The sequence below is a fragment of the Haplochromis burtoni genome, unplaced genomic scaffold, assembly GCF_018398535.1.
Source record: "Haplochromis burtoni strain Fernald_Lab_line unplaced genomic scaffold, NCSU_Asbu1 Contig_11, whole genome shotgun sequence".
NCBI classification, from domain to species: Eukaryota; Metazoa; Chordata; class Actinopteri; order Cichliformes; family Cichlidae; genus Haplochromis; species Haplochromis burtoni.
In genome coordinates this window covers 1,595,437-1,619,312 of record NW_024582372.1, presented here as the reverse complement: position 1 = coordinate 1,619,312, position 23,876 = coordinate 1,595,437, and the positions used below count along the sequence as shown (strand labels likewise).

Sequence of the window (23,876 nt, the reverse complement as noted above, 5' to 3'; positions counted from 1 at the left end):
TCTCGAAGCTGTAATATATAAACAAAAAACTATGTATATAAGAAAACACTATTTCCTAACTACTATCCCCCCACCTCCACACTCCCATTTACGAGTTCTCCCCATACATCATTTCATATCATAGAGGAGATTACTTTTCATTAAATGTCATTAGCATATATGTTTTCTGTGGCTTTGTGTCAGGTTCATTACTTTATCTACTCAAGTGTAATGATGTGAATTGTATAACCACAAGGATTATATTCCATAATAAGTCAGCTTGTCTTTTGTAGAAATAAACTCAGCAAAGGTGAAACTAACACCATATCACAAAAGAGTGTAGTTAATGAAATACATGAGTGACAGCACATCACAGGTTATCCAAAGAGAACTACACTCCAAACTTATAAAAGTGTCAGTTGTTTAATTATTTTTTTTGTTGTTTGTTTTACATTTTGCTTATCCTATGCAAGTGGACAGCTAGGAGAGAAACACTGTTGTGAAACAGATGTTCTTTTTTGGTTTGTGGATAATCAATATTGACATTAGCTGTCCCATGAGAAATATATTATGTTTTGCTGTTGATTGTAATTTAAAATTAAGCAACACGGAAAGGATTAAAAATAATATCAAACAAAGACAGGGCGATACATAAACACATCCTACTTGAATGTGTGGGCACCCATACTGTTCCTGTCTTATAGTCTGTGGTAGGCTCTCTGTGGTAATGGGTTTTAGAGTTTCTTTTCCACTATTTGGTTTTTTTTTTTTGTTTTCTGAATATGAGAAGTACGTAGTTTTCACTTTGGAGTTTCAAACATTTTTTTGTTCTTTTTTTTTTTTCTTTTTTTTTCTTTTTTTTTTCGCAACAAATTTTTTTTTTTTTTTTTTTTTTTTTTTTTTTTTTTTTTTTTTTGTGTCCCGTTTGGATCTTTGGCCATCAGAATTGTTGTCTTAAGGCCAAGAAAGATGCCAAGCGGATTTATTTTACCAAGTGGATCATCATGGCCTTGCCATATTGGTCCATTTGATTGACCTTTATTATAATTATGAATTTATTTTATTTTCAGTTGCTACAAACGGGACAGACATGACTGGGGGATAGGACAGGGAGAGAGAATGAAAGAAAGAGAGGGAGAGAGAGAAAACCAAAGGGGAGAAGAGACGGTGAGAAGGGGGGGAAGAAAGAAAAAAACAAACAAACAAAAAAAACAAAACACCTGGGTCACCTGTATGGAGAGAAAAAAAAACAGAAGAGAAAGCAAACAACAAAGAGCAACATAATAAAAAAAACGGCACCATCACAATAAACTAGCTAGCAGTAGATATCAGTAGATACTAAATAATAAACGATATTGTGCAGCACGCAAGATAGACAGCGCACAATGTGCTTTGAGGCAGCAGCCAAGAAAGCTGTAGTCCGCGTCTGTGAATACCCGTGTGTACACCTGTGTGCATACCTGTGTGGATCAGCATGCTTGCATTCCAAAGGTTTCTCCATGTAACGATCTGCTAGGGAGTGTGGGGAGCCACAGCCCCGTCCTCCAGGGTATGAAGCAGGTATGGAGGAGATCAAAACTCCAGACATCCAGAGGCCCCCAGAACACAAGAGACCAAGGAAGACCAACAGAGGGGCAGCCGCGCCACTGTCCCAGTAAGAGCTGAGGAGAGTCCCAGATGAGGGTTCACTCAGCAGCCGCGGAGCAGAAGCCAGGGGGAGTTGCGGGGAGTTGCGGTGACGCGCCCATGAGCTCCGCCGGCATTTTTTTTTCTAAAACTTTATGTACAACAACACAGCTTCTGTTCAACTCACTGTTACGTGCAAAAAGAAAAAAAATCTTGCTTCTAGCCTGAGCAGTACCTCAAAGAGTTGTATGTGAGGATCAAACAGCTGGAACGGACATTAAACGGTTTTTACCCCAGCTCCCTAATCATTGTACTATACGATCCATCCCATGTGTTAATAGCTCTGGCAGCTGTCCAGAGAATTCGCAGGAATGAGTGAGCATAATGCATCCTGCCTCCTGCATGCTGCTCGACCACTGAACAAAACCGCACTATGTGTTTCCAGTACTTACACCTGACCTGGAGAATCTACTGAGCGACGTGTGAGAAACTTCAGAAAATGCCTAGACCGGATCGGGGAGTTCGACGAGTGCAGAAATGGGCAATAGATATAAGGTGGAAAAACCTTTATTTATTTATTTTACAGAATCTGTCACAGCCAACTGAAATCGCCATGAAATCCACAAATCGGGTAATTCGAACTTACATTAACAGCTGTTTCACGTTATTCAGAGGTTGCAATAACTAGTCGTAAAAATGAGGGCCAATAACCCAGCTTTTAAAGTGGTCATTCAAGTTGGCATGGCAACGAAACTGCTTGGTCCCCTGTATTTCCGAATTCTACGTCCAGTCTTTGACAAAACAAATCGTAGATGTCATTGTAGCAGTTATCTTGACAAAGATAAGATGGCACCAGGGGGAAAAGGTATTTTAAATTACCTGCAGCAGGAACTCCAAGTGAATGGTGCGTTTCTTGAGTTAATTTACCAAACTTGTAGGCTTTTTAAAACATTTAAAATGTAAAAGGGTAAAGTGATTTCACAAAGTGGAGGGGAAAAAAGCAAAAAAAAACCATGTCATCCTCTGATTGGCCATGTGCGGGCACGTAAAACCACACCAGCCTCATCGGAGCAAAGAATAGAGGCATGCTATCGGTATTAGTGCTGGCGAATCCAGCTATTTCTCACTGTAGTGAAGTGCTGCTCAACTTTCCCGGCGATCGATACTGTTCGAAACCTTAAAGATAACGGATTACGGCCAACCGGACCGCCTTGTGCAAAGACACTCCGTGCACACATTTTCAGCACGTTGGACAGCGCACGGCGCCGCAGAGGCGGTGCGCGGATTCAACCGGTGGCTTTCAACGAGCAGAGTGAGGACCAGAGTGGACCGTTTGACTAAATGCTGTACAAAAACTCTTTTTACGTCACATGTCTGATAGGATTTTTCTGCTTTCTGCACTTGGACAAGTGTTTTTCTAGTTCTTCCTGATACACGGTGTCTTTGTCGATTCCATCGTGTGGGAAGGCGTGCCGAGAGTGGCTGACTCTTGAAGCTGTGTGCTGAGTAGCGTGGAATAGGTGACTGTCAGGCGGGAGGAGTGGTGTGGTGGTGCCTAAGAAACCTTCCCTTTATAAGGATGCTGGTGGGAAATGCCTGGAGACAGAGATGACGAGATTTGTCAAAAGGCGCTCGAACTCTTGTCAGATCTTTGTTCTAAGGGGGAAGTGCAGAATGAAAACTGTCGGGATTTTATCTACTATTTCCGAGATCTCGCCAGACCACGCTACACGGATTCAGGTGAGGCATCATTTGCAAGCTTGATTCAATGGTTGCACTAAATTCAATGTAAGTGAAGTCGCATATGACTTCTTTCACTGAACATCGCACGCATAAAACACACTATAGGTGGTCCAAGCTTGGCTCGACTACTTCACGACGAAGATTAGTCTATAATATCAAAGAAAAATTAGACTTGTACATTATTTTTTCACATTAGTTAGCTCACCGATCCGGTTAAACTATGCATTTTTCGAGGAAGTCCATTTTTTCTTCCATTTTTTTTCCCATTTCTATCACACGAGGTTGGCGTGACATCGTGTAGGCTAGTCTGTGAACACTCATCAGATATGTTTCACTGGATGAGTTGCCCTGCATCGTGTATTTACTGACATGTCACAAACATTGAGTCATACTACTTTGAAACTTTGCCTCTTTTTTTTTAAATTCTTACCTAAAAGCATTTGCTTTTTATAATTAGATTTAGAATTAGCCACTCTCGCTTCATAATTATCAACACTTAGGGTAAACACATTCGCCTAAATGGCATGCATAAATTAGTGTCAGTGTGCATGTGTGCGGAGGAGAGAAGGAGCGAGCGAGAAAGCGTTATTTGGAGGCGCGAGAAAGCGTAATTCCTGCACATTTCCACTGCATTCATTCTGCTTCCATAGTTTGCATCAATGATTATTCATCACGTGACAGGACTTTGTGAATTGTCAGTCTCCTCCAACCCCCAAGCTCTCCCTTCTGTTCCTTTCCACTTTACTTCAACTATCCCCCAAAGTCCCAGCTCTCTTCTTGCTTCCTCATTCATCATATAGGCCGATCTTCTCTTGTCTTTTACACTGACACTTTCAAAAGTGAAATTATGTGGGTAGCCCGTGGGGCTAGCTATCAAGAGGGCTTACGGGTTTAATTTCTGTTCCAGCTGGCATATATCACTCAGCGTGATGGAAGAAAGCCATAAGAGAATAACAAAGGAAATAAGTACAAGGCAGAGGACAGCTACTCTTTCAGCTAGAGTTGAAGCTGTGGGTGTACCGGTCATATATATATATATATCTTTTTTTTTTTTACAAATATGCTAAACATAAAACATCATTTTGACTTCAGATTTGATTTAAATCAATTACGTAAACATATTTACTACTATTCTCAAAAGATCATAAAATATCAAGGATCAATGAAATAAAAACTGGAACATGAAAGAAAAATAAAGATGTGTAACATGTCTTTTAATGGATTAGTCACCCACTTGGAAAGATACCTTTCTTGATACTCTTACAGAGAGTATGTTGAGAAGTTTAATATCAATCCCAATGACTGTGGTCAATCAATCAATGCCTGTCATGCTGAAGCCAAATGCCAATTAGCTTAGCTTTAGCAGGAACAGAAAAATGTGTCTTCCACTGTTCAAAGCACATATCACAGCTTCTAATTTTTACACTTTAAAACTAGCATGATTATTTAACAGACTGTGGCAATTAATCAGCTTTAGAGATACGGTAGGAGGATTAAGTTACCTTGGAACAGAGTCAGGTTTCAGAGTTTATGAGGGAAGCTTTATATTTAACAGATATGTATACGAGTGGATTTAGTCTTTTCATCTGTTAATAAGCAAGTAAAAAAAACAAAAACATATTTGCAGAAATGCAAATGCAATCGAATGCATCATCCTTTACAACATTGGGGACAACAAGTTGGAACCACCTACTGTACATGTGTAACATATTACATTTCCAATAGTTTTTACTTACAGAGAGGTATTCTTAGGGAAAATAACATCCCAGAAGTAGACATTACATATATTGCCTTTTCAGCACTTGCTTGCCTCCTACACTTTTGCACCTTTGAAGGTCCTGTGCACTAAAATTGGTCCACCCTCTTTGTTCCAATGTAGTCTTTAAATCCCTCCAGATGTCTATAGCTTCTTCTCGACCAGGCAGCATTTGGGCGGCCTGCCAAACCGACTGTGCGCTCAGCGTCCTCAGATGGCAAGTCCCTCAATTTCTTCACATTATTCTCTCAAATCACACATACTCTGGTATTCACAGAATTTCACAGTGCAGAAAGGACAGTTGGTCTGTGTTCCTGTGCAAGGTCTTATGACAGCTCCCACACACAGAGCCAGTCCTAATTGCAGGACTGTGGGATTTGGAGGATGGGTTACCTTACCAACAGCATATAGTGAAAAGTGCAAAAACCTTTATTGCCAAATAAGTACACTTTTGGCTGTTTGGACTAAAACAGTCATGCAATTGATGTGTAGTCTCATTAACTTTTATCTAATACTCTTACCATGACAAAAAGTCAGCCTCAGACTCTTAATTACAAGTGTGATCTTTACATTAGATGTGTCAGGTGTGATTCAGCTCATCACGAGTCCTCTCATATTTTTAAAAGCAGCTCTTCTTTGTAGTATCAGTCAGACCAAACACTCAAGACAGACTGAAATCAGCTCTAAATCTGTGCCCAGCTCTGTAAGTGGGAGCAGAAGTTTATATGCAAAAATTCTAAAGTTCATGATTATTAATCTCATTCATTAAAAACAAAAGAAGAAACAAAGTGGATCTTGACAGGTACGGTGTTCTGTTGCTATAGCGTGCAACTAAAAAGAAACAAAATGAGAGGATTGAATGTGATGAGTTCAGGAAATAGTTTGCTTCAACTAAACGTAACATGATATCTGTCAGCTACAATTCGGATTAGTGTACAGCTTTAACATTTCTAATATAAGCTACTTTCATCCAAAATAAATTAATGCATTCAGTCCAACTGTGTAACAGCAAACGTATCCAACAAGTCGATTTCAAATGCTACATCTAATCAAATGCCTTGTGTTGCAATGAAATTTAAACTTATTGTAGAGCCATTAATGATAAATAAATTATAATGATAATCCTGTATCTCATTAATCCACTCTCTGTTTCATTTAATTGTGCATTAGTTGTACATTTGTTGCTTGTGTCTAAGCAGATTATCTGTTCGGGTATTCATGAGGAGAAAGTCTCCTTGATGTGATACACATCATGATTATTACCCTTTTGTTAAATGTATCAACATACCAATCACTTGATTTCCTGGAGCTTTTATAGGCTAATAAAATAACATGCTCTGCTTAACAGTAATAGGTTAATCAGGAAAACAATCATTGCTTTTTCTAAAAACTTCACTCATTGTTATGACTAATGTATTTAATACAGATTACACCAATATTACACTTTTGAGTTTTTTTCTTTTGAAAATTTTATTCCAGTCCTCACAAGCCTGATTTGTCTTCACATACATGAAGGGACAAAGGATATGTCTGCTATAATACTATGGGCAAATAATAGCCTGTTGCATAGTCAGCACATAAACTGGGAATAATCTGTATCGCTGCCCTCGCATAGCCAAAAATAGATACAGTCAGGTGGATACAGCAGACTGGTTCTATTCAAAACACTGTGCAAGAGCTTGGGCTTTTCAATAAGCAAAATTACCTCAAAGATGAAAGACCGTTACATTAAATTAATAGAAACCATGTGTTAAAGAGAGATGATGGGAAACTGGTTAGAAGAGGGATTTGGGAGTCAGTTTAGCTGGTATCAAAGCTTAGAGGAAGCAGCAGACAGTGGCAGAGCAGGAAAGCTCAGGTGGACACCCTGGGGACTTAAAGGGTAGAAACAAGAGACCTCTGCTGGTGGGCCAGAACAGAAGAGGTCAGGCAGATGGACTGAGCAATGGAGAGTGACGTTGCAGAAGAGTTCAGATGGTTCTGGCTGTCGGCTAAGGTGCTAGACAGGATGGTTGCTGGAAACCAGAGTCATCTTTAGTTAAGGGAAACCAGAAGAATCCTTAGTCCTGGCCAATGAGAGGATGGCATTTGGAAAGGGGTGCAAGACAGGTGACTGCGGTGCTGGGAGCTCGCTGAAGCGTGGCAGTGTAGAAAACCATATGGAATAAAAATACGAAAACTGCATCTAATTACCCATTATCTCTATTGGTTAAATCAAACATACAGCACATATTTTATAAGGTCATGTGTATAAGGACATGATATACTTATATAAGTGGCCACTTCCATTTTTAACATATGATATAATGTTTTGCCAATTCTTATGTAATTCTTATAATCACAGGCCATGAGATGGTTGTGAAAGCAGACACTTAAATTAGTCGATAATAGTATGAGATGCAGCATTAATAGCAGGTTTTCTGCAACTAATAGGGAAAAAAGGGACTTCAAAACTATATGTCTTGTAAGACATGCATAACCTGAATGATTGTGATCAAGATTTTCGAATTCTTATTTAATGTGATTTTTGAAACTATGGTGACAGGGGTGCATAGCTGGTCAAAATCGTCACATACAAAAGATGAAGAAATAACTGAATGATGAGTCTCGGTAGCCCTGATAATACAAAATATAAGAGTAAAAGGGAAAAAAAGACTGATGACCATTAATGATGCACTGGAGATGGTTGTTAACAATGCAGTGGTAAAGCACCATGTCAGTATGTGTAGTATTTTTTTAACAGTCAGTACATTTGGCCACGTTATGAACAGCATTTATTTCTTCTGTTATCTTGATGATGAACAATTAAAGTAATTACCACTTAATCATTTTTTGCCTCACAGAAGCTCAAGGATGGATAAGAGCTTAGGGAATGAGGGAATTCAGCATATAGAAAGTGTAAACCTTTGATATTTCCATAATTACACATGCATAACAGCTTTAAAATCTATACAATCCCAGATGCGTACTCCATCCTTATTTTATTTTGACCTTGTCATTGCCCCTGGGATTGGTTAGTTTTGAAGGTTTGGATTCTTGTTAAATATTAAATAATGCTGGTTTCTTTTCTGCTTTCACTGCTGCTGTTTTTAAATGTTTGTGTTTTTGGTTCCTACTTTGGGCTTAATATACTTGTGATTTATTTCAGTTATGAGATATTATTGCCTTTTTAGTTTCTGTCTGGAGCTGATTATCATTTTTGTTTCCTCACTGTTTTCTTGTGTCCATGTTGATAGGTGTTCTGGATTGTTTCCTGTTTTACTTTGATAGTTTTCATTGGTTGTTTTAATTTGGGTTTTTTTGTTTGTCTTTTTTTAAAATTTGTTTCTAATTCTCAGCCAGTCCAGCATCTGGATCCTTGTCACCGCTTCCTTCATGACAGACCCATCCCAACTTAATATCTACTACTAAGACATTAGCCGACATAAGGAGTTTATAAGATTGTTCTGGTCTGCTTCAGTGACATTACATCATCAAATAACGGTGCATAAAAACACACTGTTCAAATTCAGATATCAAACAGTATCTCAAAAACATGACATGGGATTTTCAAAGCAAAATTGTGTGCATATCTGTAACACCAATTAGGATGCAAACCATCTCAAGCCTGTTTTAACAACTATAAACTTTAATTAAAGCCTCAATTAATTTTTATGAAAATTACACATGCTGTGTTTGAACTTGTGACATTTAAAGTTCCCTACAGAGCCACATTTCTTCAGTTTGGTATCTCAGAGACTCCAGCTGTAAAACATGGTTAAATGCAACCTTTTTTCATATCTTCCATGGTCTTGATTGACATTAACAGCACTTTTTAAAAAGGCACAACATTATTACATGTTTTTAAATATCAGTAGAATTAACAAATTTTTGGGGTTAATACATCTAATATATGTGAATACATACATACCCTTACCTCAATTTGAGGCAAATGGTTAATACTCCATGGGGTCCTTATGATCCAAAACAAGACTTCAGTTGATTTTATTTGCTTATAACAACAGTTGTCTTATGGTGCTTTATATTGTATGAGGTAGAAGACCTTAACAATATTAGAGAGAAGGAAACAAGCAAGCACTTGGTGAAGGTGGAGAGAAAGAACCTCCCTTTACTGTAACAGCCAGAAAGAGGCTCGGGGACATTTGCAGCTTCTGGAAAGAGGGAAAGTAGAACAGTGAAAACAGAAAAGTAAAGATCATTTAAGAAAAGACAGGTAATAGTAATGTAACTTAGTATATTATCACTGTTTGGATGAAAATTCCTTTTACTTGCAATAAAGTTGCAAAGTTCATGTAATTATTTCAGAGTCATTGCAGCAGTTTCTATTTTTTTTTTTAGTGCTTTTGCTTCTTGAGAGCAGAGATGATTCAGATGCCCTTGATGACTCTGTTGCTTCACACCTCATCTCCCTTTCCATGGTGACTTGCACACCCTGGGCTGGTGTAAACAAATGCAATGCACTGAAGAATTATTCAGTGTCATGCTTTGAAACTATGAACTTGATAGATGAAGACCTGGATTGATATGCTGGTAAAACTTTTTATACTCCCACGGCCATTGCTCCTGGTGTTGCCCACAAGTACTGCTTATATATAATCACACAGTTTATGATGCACATGTGTGAACAGCAACCGAGTAGTAACTTTAATTTTGCAAAGCTGTTATCTTTAGAGTGACATCTTCAGTTTGTTTATACGTGTTTTGTGGATCCACAGATTTAACAGGAGAGCTAGAGTAGCTGTTAGGAGCCCTTTAAACTCCTACATGTACCAGTGTAGAGCAGCTTCATGAGTGATCTTGTCCTTGAATTTTGGGATTTGATAGTATTTCTCTTATAAACTCATCTGTTTTCAGAATGTTTTTTTTTCTGTTTTGTATAAATTGTGACTTTCACGCCTTCCCTCCCCATTTGTCAAATTGTTTTTTTTGTTTGTTTTTTTTACCACAGACCATATATAACAGCCTGTAAATGTTTTTCTTGCAAGCTGTTTTTTATACCCTCTCATTTATTTACATGATAATATACATTAACCACACAGGCAGCATGAAGCGCCTTGGGTTTAGCACTTTATCAAACTACTGGGAACATTTTAAATTCTTGCAATTAATGTACCTCACTGACAGTTTCACATTATAAATTATACTCATGGAAGAGAGTTAGTTCTGCTTTCTTGTGGCTGGAGCTCAGGTGGCAGAGCAGGTCAGCCACTAATCAGAAGGTCGGTGGTTTGATCCCAGGCCAAATATCCTTGGGCAAGATACTAACCCCATGTTTGCCAACTGGTGGTGGTCAGAGGGCCCGGCAGCCTCGCCTCTGTCAGTGCGCCCCAAGGCAGCTGTGGCTACAATGTAGCTTGCCATTGTAAATGGGTGAATGACTGAATGTAGTGTAAAGCACTTTGGGGTCCTTGGGGACTGAGTAAAGCGCTATACAAATGCAGGCCATTTACCATTTCTTTTCAAAGTTCTTCATTGGTTATTCCTATGGAAGCCAGGAGAGCTCACCAGACTCAAATAAACATCTGCAAACAGACAAATCCAAGCAAGTTCAAAAAAGTAATCTTCATCTGTATGACAATAGCTGCTTTGCAAATACACACAAGAAAAACCACAAAGCAAAAGTCAAATGCCATGTGCATGCTTGAAAAGAATTTCTGAATTGTCATGTTAAAACAAAAATATTTTAACTTATTTTCTGAAAACAACAACAAACCAAGAACTGTGGTCATCTGTGGTTGTAATGCTGCATTTCTATATTTGGTTTTGTTGTATTTGCACCTCTTTTGTGGAAAAATCATTTTTAAAGTTTCATTTTTTCACCATAATTATCAGCAAAGGAAATGAAATCGAAACATGGGGGGCACACTACCCTTAGAGTGCAGACATGAGCCTCCATTGGATAGTTAAATACTGCTACTACTACTGTACATAATTTTGATTTTATTGAGCATTCTTTATGAGAATCTGTTAGAAAAGAAAAAAATAAATCCAACAGGACCTATAGCTGTGTACCTGACATGTCCATCATGCAGTATTTGTAAAACATTTACTGAGTAACTTAATCATGAAATGGTTATATATGATGGTGATATCAAAAATCAGAGTGCAACAAAGCAAAGAGAAGACTTATTCACTGTCAGATCTTGTTCTCTCTTTCCAGACATATCTGTGAGTCTGCTGTCATTGGTAGTGACTGCCTGTGGCTTGGCCCTCTTTGGGGTCTCCCTCTTTGTTTCATGGAAGCTCTGCTGGATACCATGGAGGGAGCGTGGGCTTTCCCCCACCACCAAGGAAGCCCATGGGCACCTCAACCCGACTATGAGCCCTCTGCCATCACAGTCTGCACCCAGGCAGCCAGTTTACACAGCTGTGGACCCCCCGATGCACAACCGCCGTGAATCATCACATTGTTCCATGGCCAGAGAGCCTACTCCCGTGGCATCTGTTGTTTCAGTGGAGGCTCCGGTGACTCCTGTATCACCACCACCTGTGGTCATGGCCACACCAGAGGCAGCTATGAAGATCAGCCACACATCTCCAGATATACCACTGGATGCCCAGAGTAAAAGCAGGGAAAATGGAGTTCACACTAACCCCCGAATGCAGAGACAGACCACTGAACCCCCACCTTCTGGATGCTCAATGTCTGAAATAGGGTCAGTATGAGGTATTTGTTGATTTATGTGCTCCCATAAGATATGCTGGCCTTATTTTCTAAAAATCCCCTAACAATTATGATCTCTGTTAAAAACGCTAACATTCAAACTACTAATTGTTTCTGCTACTTTTCCCAATACAAGAGAGATGAAAGACAAAATGACTTGGACTTGACTTTAGTTATGACTCCTGCCAACATGTTTCACATTTTTACTTTCTATTTGTGCATCAACTATAATACATTTAAGGATTTTGGTAAAGGAAAACAACTTACACCTTATTTATGATTAGGGTTAGGTAGTTCAGAGGCTTGGTTGAAATGTGGATTTTGTTAAGTGTAGGTGTCTGAAACATGACTAAATGCCATGTGCAGATGTGAGTATAAAAAACAGACACATTATAAGGCAATAATGAAACCAAAACAACAATTTCTGTCTGCTAGACTATAAAATGTATAATACAGCACACTATGTGTACACTATGTTCTTGAAGTGAAAAGCAGCATTGGCACTAGATATAAATTATGATATGCAGAACAATTCATTATGCAGGTTGCTTCAAAAAATATGCAGCTGATGTTTTAACATTCCTTCTTTTCATTGTGTTAATGTTGTATGATTTTGTTTTCTGTTGATTTCCTCTGTGCACAGTCAAGGGTCCATTCGTAGACACATGAACCTCTCTAACCCAGACTTCAACGTGGCCCAGTTCCAAAGGCAGGACTCCCTCACCGGAATGGGCCTGGGCCTGGGCCGCCTCAAACCCGAGCTCTACAAACAGCGCTCCCTTGAGGGGGACGAAGGAAGTCGAAGAGACGGAGGTTGTGGGCGCCTCCATTTTATCCTCAAATATGACTGTGATCTAGAACAGTTAATAGTTAAGATCCACAAAGCAGAGGACCTCCCGGCCAAGGACTTCTCCGGTACCTCTGACCCTTATGTTAAGATCTACCTGTTGCCTGATCGAAAGACCAAGCACCAGACAAAGGTGCACCGCAAGACACTCAACCCTGTGTTTGATGAGGTCTTCCTGTTTCCTGTGGCATACTCTGAGCTTCCTACACGAAAGCTACACTTCAGTGTCTATGACTTCGACCGCTTTTCACGGCATGACATTATTGGTCAAGTGGTGGTGGACAACTTCCTGGATCTGGCAGATTTCCCCAGGGAGACAAAACTCTGTCGAGACATCCAGTATGTCTCCTCGGTGAGTTTGAACGTTCACTCAAAACTATGTCATATTTACTTAGAGCTGCCAGGTTATATTTAACTTTTCCCCCACAAAGGCTGTGTGTGACACCTGTGTGGAGAGTTCGAAATTTGTCCCTCTGTCTCCCACTGGCAGTACAAAGTACTGAATTTTTTTCCTTTTATCACTTGTCAGGTCTGAAAAAACAGGACAAAAATTAGTTAAGGTGATCAGGCCTGTGTTTGAAAGCTGATGTTTTCTTTTACTTTGCTGTCTCTCTCTGCTGTCGAGATGAAAAGACTTTAAAAAAGCATCTGTTTAATAACAGATGTAGTGACCCCGAGCGCAAAATTTTACTACACAAGACATCTGTGGCATCTGTATTGATATTATATGCTTTTTAAAATTGCCTTTACATGCCCGGAGAATGATTAGCAATAGATTTTTCATTAAATATGGTTTTTGGAAGGAATACTAATTTAAAAAATATGCATTTAGAATAGTGTTTAATACTATACCTTCCTTTTTCTTTAACAGTCCTTGATGCTGCACATATTACAAATAGATGACACAAGTGAAGGACTGAGGCATTTTATTAGCAATTACTTTTACTGCATCTGCTCCCACCTATCTAAATTCAGTTTGCTCTGCTGGAACGACCTGTTTACCATGAGTAAATTAAATCCTTTGAGACTTTTTAAGGTCAACAGGATTACAGGCCTCTTGCCATGTTACCTTACTGACTGCGTGCTAGTAAATCTCATTTTGTTAGGACCAGTTTCTGTTAGACCTATAAAGTGAGCATACAGTTGCACAGAGAGTGTCTGTCAGTGTATGTACGTCCTTATAAGACCAAATGTGTGTGAGAGAGAAAGAAACGGAGAACAGGAGAAAAAAATATTTAAAAAAAAAACTGAGAAAACTGGTTTGGGAACAAGACATACGCACCATTTTTCTTTCTTTCTTTCTTACATTATTAGCTATTTAAGATCTTTATCATGTTTTTCACTGTTCCTGCTCATCTCCTTTAGAGGTGAAAGATCTCAGACACTACAATACAGCACTGGTATTTATATGTTGGCCTGTTTTATTTACAGGCATTTCATTTATTGAGCTTGAACAGCTGTAACATGCAACTGATCCCTATATTCTGTTTGCAGTTGATTGCAGGAAACAGTTTAGGCAACAGAACTCAATAAAACAAGATCAATAAAGCACAGCTGTGTAAAGGAAAACTATTGGTTGAATTTAGATGAGATCAATTCCCAGTCACTATGTTAGTTATGATTTTACTTGTGTAAGGGCATAAATCTTAGTTAAAACATTGCAACATTGCTTAATAAGCAATAAGACAGTCCAACAGGAACAGCCGTGGTGAGTCAGTCTGGAAACTGTAATAAATGTTTACTGTGGAACATAGTTAACCTTCTCAGCAAAAAGATTTTAATAAGATGTGGAGTGTCTTTGCAACTGGGCTTACTTTAGCAGTGCTGCAGCTTTCTGAAATCTTTCAGAAAGCACAGTGTTGCTATAACCGAATGTACTGCGCTTTTCGTTAAAACAATATTTTGACCACTGCCGACCTTTAAGAATGAACTGTTTTACAGACTCATCTCATCTCAGTCAATTCTTCTCATCTTAAGAATTGACTTTTGAGCAAAACATGAAGCCAGTTCAACAGCAGACAAAAAAAAGCATGGGAGTATTTGACTGAGCAGCTGTATGTCTATGTTGTGCATATGTCTGTCTCTTGTTTATCTAATAAGCGAATCATCATCTGCCTCTGTTGGCGTCCAGGCTTGTCTGCTACATCGCTACATCTTTTGCAAATGTCTGCACTGCAGCCATATCATTTTTAATAAGGAGAGCACATTAGTTAGCAGAGTTTGTGTGCCTGATGCACTGGCCATTAGTAATGGAAAACAAATTGTTATGCTTTCATCTCTAGTATAAGGAGCTCCATCACTGAATTTAGATTTTCATTTCACAATTATACTTTCATTCAGATTAAGAACAGTAATACAGATGGGAGAGAATCAATTAAATATTAAATCTAACACCATGCACTTGTTGTGGTTGTTTTTATTTGTTTGTTTTTAATGCTCATTCTTTGTTAGAACTTCATTACATGCAACTTAAAATTGCATTATCACACATATTTATTGTTTATTATTCACAACAGCAATATGTAATTAAGTGAGTATTACTGCATATATACTTATAATCCATGGTATTATTTCAAAAAAAGTGATTAAATGTATTTTATAATGTTCACTTTTCTGTATGGTAAATGGTAAATGGCCTGTATTTATATAGCGCTTTACTAGTCCCTAAGGACCCCAAAGCGCTTTACATATCCAGTCATCCACCCATTTACACACCCATTCTGTATGGCTAGCATGCTTTTATATTCTTCTCATCAAAGCTGCCACATTTATCCATGCATTTTATTGTCTATGGTAAAGGCACAATAGTCAGTTTTCTTTTGCCTTTTTGATCTCGTCTGTTTCACCTCATCGAAATTTAGATATGTGGTGTTATTTTGTGCTTTTTATTGCTGTGTCAGTTTAAATTATGACAACGCAGAGCTCAAATTTGTGGCATAGTCCACGCCTGTCTAATTTGCAGGCTACTGATAGCAGCTAAGGTTTTAGTGCATAAAGTCTCACATACAGTGTGCCAAAGACCATTAACGGCTTCCTACTCATGGCCTCTAAAAATACTGACAGAATCTGTCTCTTCTTTCTGTCTTTACTCTGTCTCTCTCTCTTTATCTATCTCTGCCTGCCTTTTTTTCCCTCAACATGTCTCGGTCTTTCTTCATCACACGCACAAATGCATAAACAGACACGGACACACCTGTTTCAACCCAGCTGTGACGAAGTCATCAGCTGTGCCCAACTTTTAGTACGCAAACAAATTGTTTAAAGTAAAACAAAAAAAGAAGTAGCTTACTCAGAAAAAGTAATTAGATGTGAATGCATATTATACGCATTCTGAATGTAGTGCTAATGGGTTCTATAGAGTGCTCAGAATGGCTGAGATATTCACAGACAGTAAAATAACAGCTTTTGAGGCAGAAGATACTGGAAAACATAAAAGTGAGAAATGAAGAGGGGGGAGGAGATGCCGAGAAAACAGCATGACGATACACGAGCATGCCAGATAGAGCCTTCGGGGGAAAATGCTCACAAAAAGTATTGGGATTGTTTTGATCCATCAACATATGGATGTTTACTGGATCAGTGCACCTTTGCCCTGTTTAACTGATTGCTAATCAATGTTGCCTGGTTGGAACAGAATGGTGTGTGACGTCTGGTTGATGGGAACCAGTGATTAACAGAATCTGGAATTCTCACATTTTCACACTGTTCAGTTTTTGTCAGTTTCACAGCACTCAGCTAATGCACACAAACAGAAAAAAAAAAACCCACAGAGTACACACAGACTCTTACACTTGTACAAATGCTTGTTCTCAGAGATTGACACAGATGCCCCACACATATATCCTCATAAACGAGCTAATTATCTTTGGACACCAGTACATAGACATGATATTCTGTAACCAGTGCACAGAGCTTATTTGATGGAAAATAAAGAATTATCATTAAGTCTTGATTTCCAGTGGGACAGGCCATATTGATGTGTCATTGCCAGATTTTAGCTTGTTTAGCTCTGCAATAGAAGCAGATTGTAGATTAATGAAGAACATGTGTTATTTTTACTGGATTTAAGAATGACAGTCTCAGTATGAACAAAAGCTGTATAATACATTTGATGGTTTGAGCTTTTAAATACAGAATATACTTGTGGCATACCAGCCTGATTATCAGAAACGCTGAGCATGACATTCAACCTGCAGATGTTACATGCTATTTGATGCCTAAGAGGTTTTGCGGAGCACGTAAAACACAGTGCTAATCTGTTTCCCACCTGTATCACAATTATTAGACCATGAAGCATGTAAAACAGATAGTTCTGGGATGTGGGATGCATTTTCTGGAGGGTTTTTTGAGTTAATTCATCCTTCACATTTAAAAGCCTTGATGAGTACTTGATCATGATTGCAGCAAAATATACAAGTGCAATTCATGGGTGATCTCTCTCTCTCAGAAAAAAACAAAAAACAACACAGAAATACACACTCACAAAATGCCAAATCAGTTTCTCTAGCTTAACCAAAAATAATAATAATAATAACTCAATAGTGTCCAAGTGTGTGTGACATTCCTAAGACATGCTATAGAAATTGTTGCCAATTGTATGGATGTCCCTCTTGATAGATTTCTGCATCTCCCTTTTCACAGATACTTCTAAAACTAGCACTTAACATACATTATACTTTGGATACCAAATTAGTTATTTTGAATATCTTAATTTAAAAGGCATCTTAGCATACATAAGAGTTGTTTTGAGTTGTTTTTTTCATTGCCCTGCTGCTGCAAAAAACATTCCTACTTGGTCTTTGTTACTTTTAGTATGAGAGTTTCATAACAATATGGGGCAAATCTCAGTCTTAGATTTCTCAGTGCAGTTGAGTAATATGATGTCATTATCACAATTACTGGAGCAGCAAAGTCAGTTGATCCTAAGTTTTCAGTGTTGTTGTTTTTGCACTTCAGTTGAATTTACTGAGCTTACCTTTGTAAATGATCAGATGATGATGAGTTGATGACACGTGCTTTGAAATACCAGCACAATCTCACCAACATAGCAGCAGATCAGCAAGAGATTCTACTGTAGGTGTCTTTACCACACATATTTGTGTGCTTTCCTGGTTCACACTTCTTTTGTGGAGTTATTTTAAGCACTAGCGATAAGTGAGCAGCAGCTGAACTGAAGCCTCTGTGCCGGGTGAAATATGGGAGGCTTTAATTGGAGCAATATGACAGAAAATAGTATTTGTAGAAAAGTTGTACACTGTAAATAAATGACCAGAATAATACACAATCAAACTCATTTTAGAGTAAATATTTTTGTGTCTTTTAGGATAATGTGGACCTTGGGGATCTGATGTTTTCACTTTGTTACTTGCCTACTGCGGGCAGACTGACCATTACCATGATAAAGGCTCGCAACCTCAAGGCCATGGATATCACTGGTGCATCTGGTAATTAAAATCTGATACTGACTGTAAATGCAGCACCCCACTGGTGTCCCAAATGTAAATCAAGTTAATTTTTCTTGTTTGTGTCATTTTTTTATAGATCCATATGTGAAAGTTTCACTGATGTGTGACGGTCGCAGATTGAAGAAGAGGAAGACATCAACAAAGAGGAACACTCTGAATCCAGTCTATAATGAGGCCATTGTGTTTGATGTCCCTCCAGAAAACATAGAGCAGATCAGCCTTTTGATTGCTGTGATGGATTATGACCGGTTCGAGAGTTTCTATAGAGTAGTTTCTACATCTTTTGCATGGGTCAATGTTTAATTTATACTTGCTGCATGGCAAAAGCGGATAAAATATATTCCAAGAACATTTGCAAATATTTCCTCAAACTCTTTGTCTCTGTAACATATTGTCTTGGGTGGTTTGCTTTTCACACACAATATGTAAGACATTATTATTTTTGGAAAGCATGGGAGGACTTTTAATATTTTTTCTTTCTCCCTTATCCTCCTGGGTCTACAGAGTAGGCCATAATGAGGTCATTGGTGTGTGTCGAGTTGGCAATGATGCTGACAGCCTCGGTCGAGATCACTGGAGTGAAATGCTTACATATCCCCGAAAACCTGTCGCCCACTGGCATCCTCTCGTTGAGGTGAGATGGCATGTGTTGACACACACACACACACATATATTAGGGGTGCAACGATACACAAAATTTACGGTTCAGTTTGGTTTGATACTTTGGTGTCACGGTTCGATATTTTTTTGATAAAAAAAATGTTCATGCCTTTTTAATTTGTCATTTATTAAAATTATAAATATATATTTTAACTCAAAAGTACAGTTTTTAAATTTAATGTTGCTGAAACAACAAAATAATAAAAATAAATAAATCTATCTGATCGAGGAATCACTCATCTTTGGAAAAGAGAGTTTTTTACAGAGAAATGTCTCTTTCCAAAATAAAAGCTATACTATACGCTTCTTCTGGGCTGTATTCTCAGCAGCATATTAAACATATCAGGTGCCCATAAGGAGAATCATGTGCTAACGGCTGTCTAAATGACTCGGGTAAAGTTTGTAGCATGCGTGCTTGTTGTTTTTGTCTGCTTCCACTTGTCTTTGCACTAGGATAATGTCGGCGTAAACATGCAGTCATATTCGTTGTGTTCCCACTAGTGCTGTCAGCCTTAATCTCGTTAAAATGACATTAACGCCATAACACGGCAAATCTCCTTTAACAAGTTACCGCGGATTGCCCCGTACATGGGGCTGGGTGGCGTCAACATGTTAACGAGCTAACTGCGCTAACACACTAGTTCCCACCAATTGAACATTGTGTGGCACATCTGACATACTGTTTTACTTTTGTCCATGACGCACTTACCATCAGGGTCATACTTCACATGAAGACCAAGATAGTTCCAAACGCCACATCTGAATGAGGGTGGGGGAGGTTCAATTTCGGGTAGCGTTGAGGCAGTTGCCATGTTGCAATGAGCTTAGCTTCTGCCTTGCTAGCTTGCGCTGCACTCAGTGGATCTGTGCTCGACAGTGCAGTCTAGGCGGAGAAGTCGAACGCAGATCCACTGAGCGCTCAACACAGACAGCATCGTCAGAAGAAAAGTTGATAAAATAGATAAAAAATTTTGTATTGTTCGATACATATGCCTACCGAAAGCACTGCATCGAACGGTTCAATATCGATACATGTATTGTTTCACCCCTAATGTATGTATGTATGTATGTATGGATGGATGGATGGATGGATGGATGGATGGATGGATGGATAGATAGATAGATAGATAGATAGATAGATAGATAGATAGATAGATAGATAGATAGATAAAATTCCCCTCTCTCCCCTGAGGGGGGTCTATGCTTCACGCTCGGGTCCTGTACCAGAGGCCTGGGAGCTTGAGGGTCCTGCGCAGTATCTTAGCTGTTCCTAGGACTGCCCTCTTCTGGACAGAGATCCTACTTGGGACTCACTGCACCTAGTGTTCCGATTACCACTGGGACCACTGTTACCTTCACCCTCTTCTCTGAGCCCTTGATACTTCTCCATCTTGCACCCTGCTGTTATGTGCTGGATAGTTTGAAGGGCATCTTTACACAGCCTGCACCTGGGGTCTTGCCTGGTGTGGTAGACCCCAGCCTCTATGGATCTTGTGCTTAAAGACTGTTCCTGTGCTGCCATGATTACTGCCTTTGTGCTGTCTTTCAGTGCAGCTTTGTCTAGCCATTGGTAGGATTTCTGGATGTCAGCCACTTCATCTATGTGCCAGTGGTACATACCATTCAGGGGCCTGTCCTTCATTGATGCTTCCTCCTCTTCCTCCTCTTTCTTGGGTTTCTGGTGCTTGAGGTATTCGGGTCGGTTGGGCCATCTTCCTGAAGTTTAAGCAGTATAAAATATTTATAACATAAACATAATGATAAAAAAAACATTTATCATTAATTGAGGTTAGAGTTGACAGATGAAAGAAAAAGAAAGTGCAAGTGGGTAGGAAGCTTATCACTGTCCAGTTATTAAGGCACACTGAGCTCATTACTATTCACTGATACTGAAGTGTGTTGTTACAATGCGGCTGGGAAAAGATTTTTGGTCAGTGGTAAAGGGAATATGGTTGTAAGCTATAACAAAGCAAAAAAAAGAGAGGATGTCTGCCATTTCATGGAAATCACTTTATTGCCAGAATTGACAAGAAGCCTAGAAAGCTCAAAAACATTATACATCTGATTTAATCATTTTCAGTGAAAAAGAAAGGGGCTCTCTCCAAAAAGTCCACAGATGGTGATGCTATTTTATGTGAAATTGCATATCTGTGTGTGATGGCTAAAATATAACCTGTTCCACCAGAGATCAAATTGGCTGCCAAAGTTTCCATAGCAATGTAGCGCCTTCTGTAAAATCGTTTATTTTTCTACAAATACAAGCTAGTTTAGAACTTGTAGTCATCTTTGTAATTTACCAGTATGACTTGGCCTTATACCATTGTCTCTGAGATTATGATATTCCTAATATTTATCCCAAATCTTTTTTTTAGCTGTTGAAGAGGGAAGGTAGACATAGTGGACAAAGCACTGACACAATACAGCATGTTTTGTGAATGGCAAAATAGATATCCTTCAGGTTAAAGCCACAGATAAAACTCATGCACTAATTGCCGTACTTTATTCTAGTGTGGAGTGAAACTATTGTGAGTTTGAAATGTCTAAGCTACTTCTATTGAGTGAATGGTAAGGGTGTTCAGTTTCTTATATGTGAACTTATCCATAGAGCTTCACAAACCAAGATAGTTCTCTACGTTCATACATACATTCACACTGCAAGTTCAGTGCTCCTTTATCCAGCAATATCAAAACACCTACTGAACCCTTGTTCAAGTCATAATAATTAACAGACGTGACCATTTTAACCCATGGAAGTTAAGAGTATTTACACAGTGTAATAGTGACTAGAATTTACTATACATTTTAGGTATTCCTCTACATCTACAGAATTATTGGGATGACCTATGAATTTTCAAGTTCCAATAGCAGCCTAAGTTTAGTCACAGGCTTTTCAGTGACATTAGTCATCATCTGTGGATGCACTCAACATACAAGTCCTTTACTTGGAAAGTCTCCAAGCCTCTTGAAAATGTGCAGGAGCCATTGTGGGGCAGTAGGTTCAATTTTGACAAAAATATCTCCAGGCTTTATATTTTTCCTTCTTCGTTTCACTTTTGCCTCTTCTGCAGCAAAGGTAAGTATTCATGTACCCATCACTTTCTGCACACTGAACCTTCTCTCTATGGATACACATTATTTCTTGAGTAGCCCAGTGGTAAGACCTGTTTACCTTTCATAAACTGAATATGATGTAGTTGTTGAGGTTATCTGACAATATTTTCTCAGATAGTAATACTGCTTTGACAAAACTGTGTTTTACAGGTTACAAATACATACCTGAACTGAGAATCTTTGGCCAACCTCCATGCAAATGATACTCTGTGCCCTCTCCACAGGAGATAGACATTGTAGCTGAGATCAAAGGGTTATAAAAAGTTAATAAACAGCATTTAAATGTCTGATTTGCAGCATCCCCTTAGTTGGTAACAGCAAGGGGAGTAAGATTGGTTTTCCCAAGGGATGAAACTCCCCAAGTGCCAATAAGCAGATTTCTGAAATATGGTGTCTGGCAAAAATTCTATTTTTTGCTTTCGATGTAACATTTATTGCTCTTAGTTAATGATCGGTCTTCAGTTTGTTCATTTACAATGATGGTCAACCTAATGAGTATCTTTGCCAAATTCACTGAATGCTAAAGAAACCATAGTTATCCTGCCCAATTTTGAGTCAGTTTATTCTCATGCTACTCACAAAACAGTACTGTACTTTTATGCTGTGAGGTTTCAAATGCAGGTCTGTTCATGTGTTTCTATGCCAAATGAACCACTTTATCTATAAAAGCTTTTATCCTTTCACTTGGACTTGGCAAGAAAAAGGTGCCATAGAAAAAACGTCTATGCTAATAAAATTTAGTGAATGCATAAATAAACTGACCTCCCAAAAATCAAAAAAATGAAATGGCAGACATACAGTGTTTGTTTCACTGCCCAATTCATCGCTCTGTAGGTGGTGAGTACATTTGTTCCAAGATAAAAAGGTAGGATTGGCTCTAGATTTATTTGATATCATCGTACATCTGTTTATATGACTAATAGAGATGGAGGTTTTTTTTGTTTGTTTGTTTCTTTTACACTAACTATCATTGCAATCTTTCTGCTTTATTCTCTTGCAGTACCAGGGGACCACAGGTAGTAGCCAGGGAGGATCCTGTAATTCTCTGAAGACACCTCCTTCTCCGTAGCCATGAGCAACAATTCAAATAAGCCGAAGGCTGTGCTATATGTACCTTTGGGCAGATGTGATACAGAATTTTGCTCATATATGGTCCTAGCATAAAAAAATAAACACATGCATTAATACCTATGGAAAAGAAAGACACAAACTGTCTTGAGCTCTGCTCTTTTGGATCAGTTGCATGTTGAATGACTGCAAAGATGGATGTTTTTTTTCTATGATGTTCCATAAGAAAAAGAACCAGCACAGGCAGATATTTTAAGTCTGAGCTGTTCCTGAGTTTATAAACTCATTGCTCTTTTTTTAATAGTCTTGTTACTTGTTTTAATGAGATGAGTCTCTGTAATTGCACAATGTACTTACAACCAGTTGAACTGCCATACTGTTCCCTTTTTTTTGGTTGTGAATTGGTGCATGAGGTCATGTTTTGATGGGATATCTTCTACTTGTTTGTTGGTTTTTGTTTCTATTTTTTGAATAGGATGTATTGTTCTGTCAGTTGATGTGCAGTGACAGTTCATTTTTAGGCAAAATACCTGTAAGTAAAAGTATGTTAAATGTTACGAATAAAAATTATTCCATAGAAAAATATTCATCAGTTTCAATTCAGTTAATTTGAATGTGGATTAGAATTTCATAATATGCTAGATTTCTATCACTTTAGCAACTATAGTACACAACACTAGCTCTTCAAGATAAAGTAAGTAAGTAAGTAAAGAGCAAAACTGTGTTAAACAGTATACAGTAAAATATATTACCTGTAGAATATCTTTTTTATTACTGTTTAAGATTAGTGTTTTAGAGCACTAAATATAAGACAAAAAGCTAATGCAAACACATTAAAGTTTTGCATATTATTTTATTTCTAAGGTTTTACATGTCAGGACATAATAAAAAAATTATCTAGTCCTCATCGGGTCTTAATAGTAGATAAAGGCAACCAAAAATCAATTAGATTGTTTA

The 23,876-nt window shown here is 38.4% G+C and overlaps 1 protein-coding gene across 1 annotated transcript; it reads left to right on the top strand.

Annotated features, from left to right (window-relative positions):
• The first annotated feature begins 2,627 nt into the window (after positions 1-2,627).
• On the top strand, positions 2,628-23,504 carry syt9a (synaptotagmin IXa). Its single transcript, XM_005915153.3, has 7 exons — positions 2,628-3,345; positions 11,265-11,760; positions 12,412-12,967; positions 17,939-18,059; positions 18,157-18,328; positions 18,585-18,714; positions 22,852-23,504. Exons 1-7 carry the CDS (start codon positions 3,198-3,200, stop codon positions 22,918-22,920), a joined length of 1,692 nt encoding a protein of 563 aa, XP_005915215.1. The 5' UTR covers positions 2,628-3,197; the 3' UTR covers positions 22,921-23,504.
• Positions 23,505-23,876: the final 372 nt, after the last annotated feature.

Coding starts and splice junctions, on each gene's coding strand:
- syt9a (XM_005915153.3), top strand. CDS start 3,198: ATGCCTGGAGACAGAGATGACGAGATTTGTCAAAAGGCGCTCGAACTC. Junction 18,329..18,584: donor GCTGTGATGGATTATGACCG/GTTCGAGAGTTT, acceptor CTGGGTCTACAG/AGTAGGCCATAATGAGGTCA. Junction 18,715..22,851: donor ACTGGCATCCTCTCGTTGAG/GTGAGATGGCAT, acceptor ATTCTCTTGCAG/TACCAGGGGACCACAGGTAG.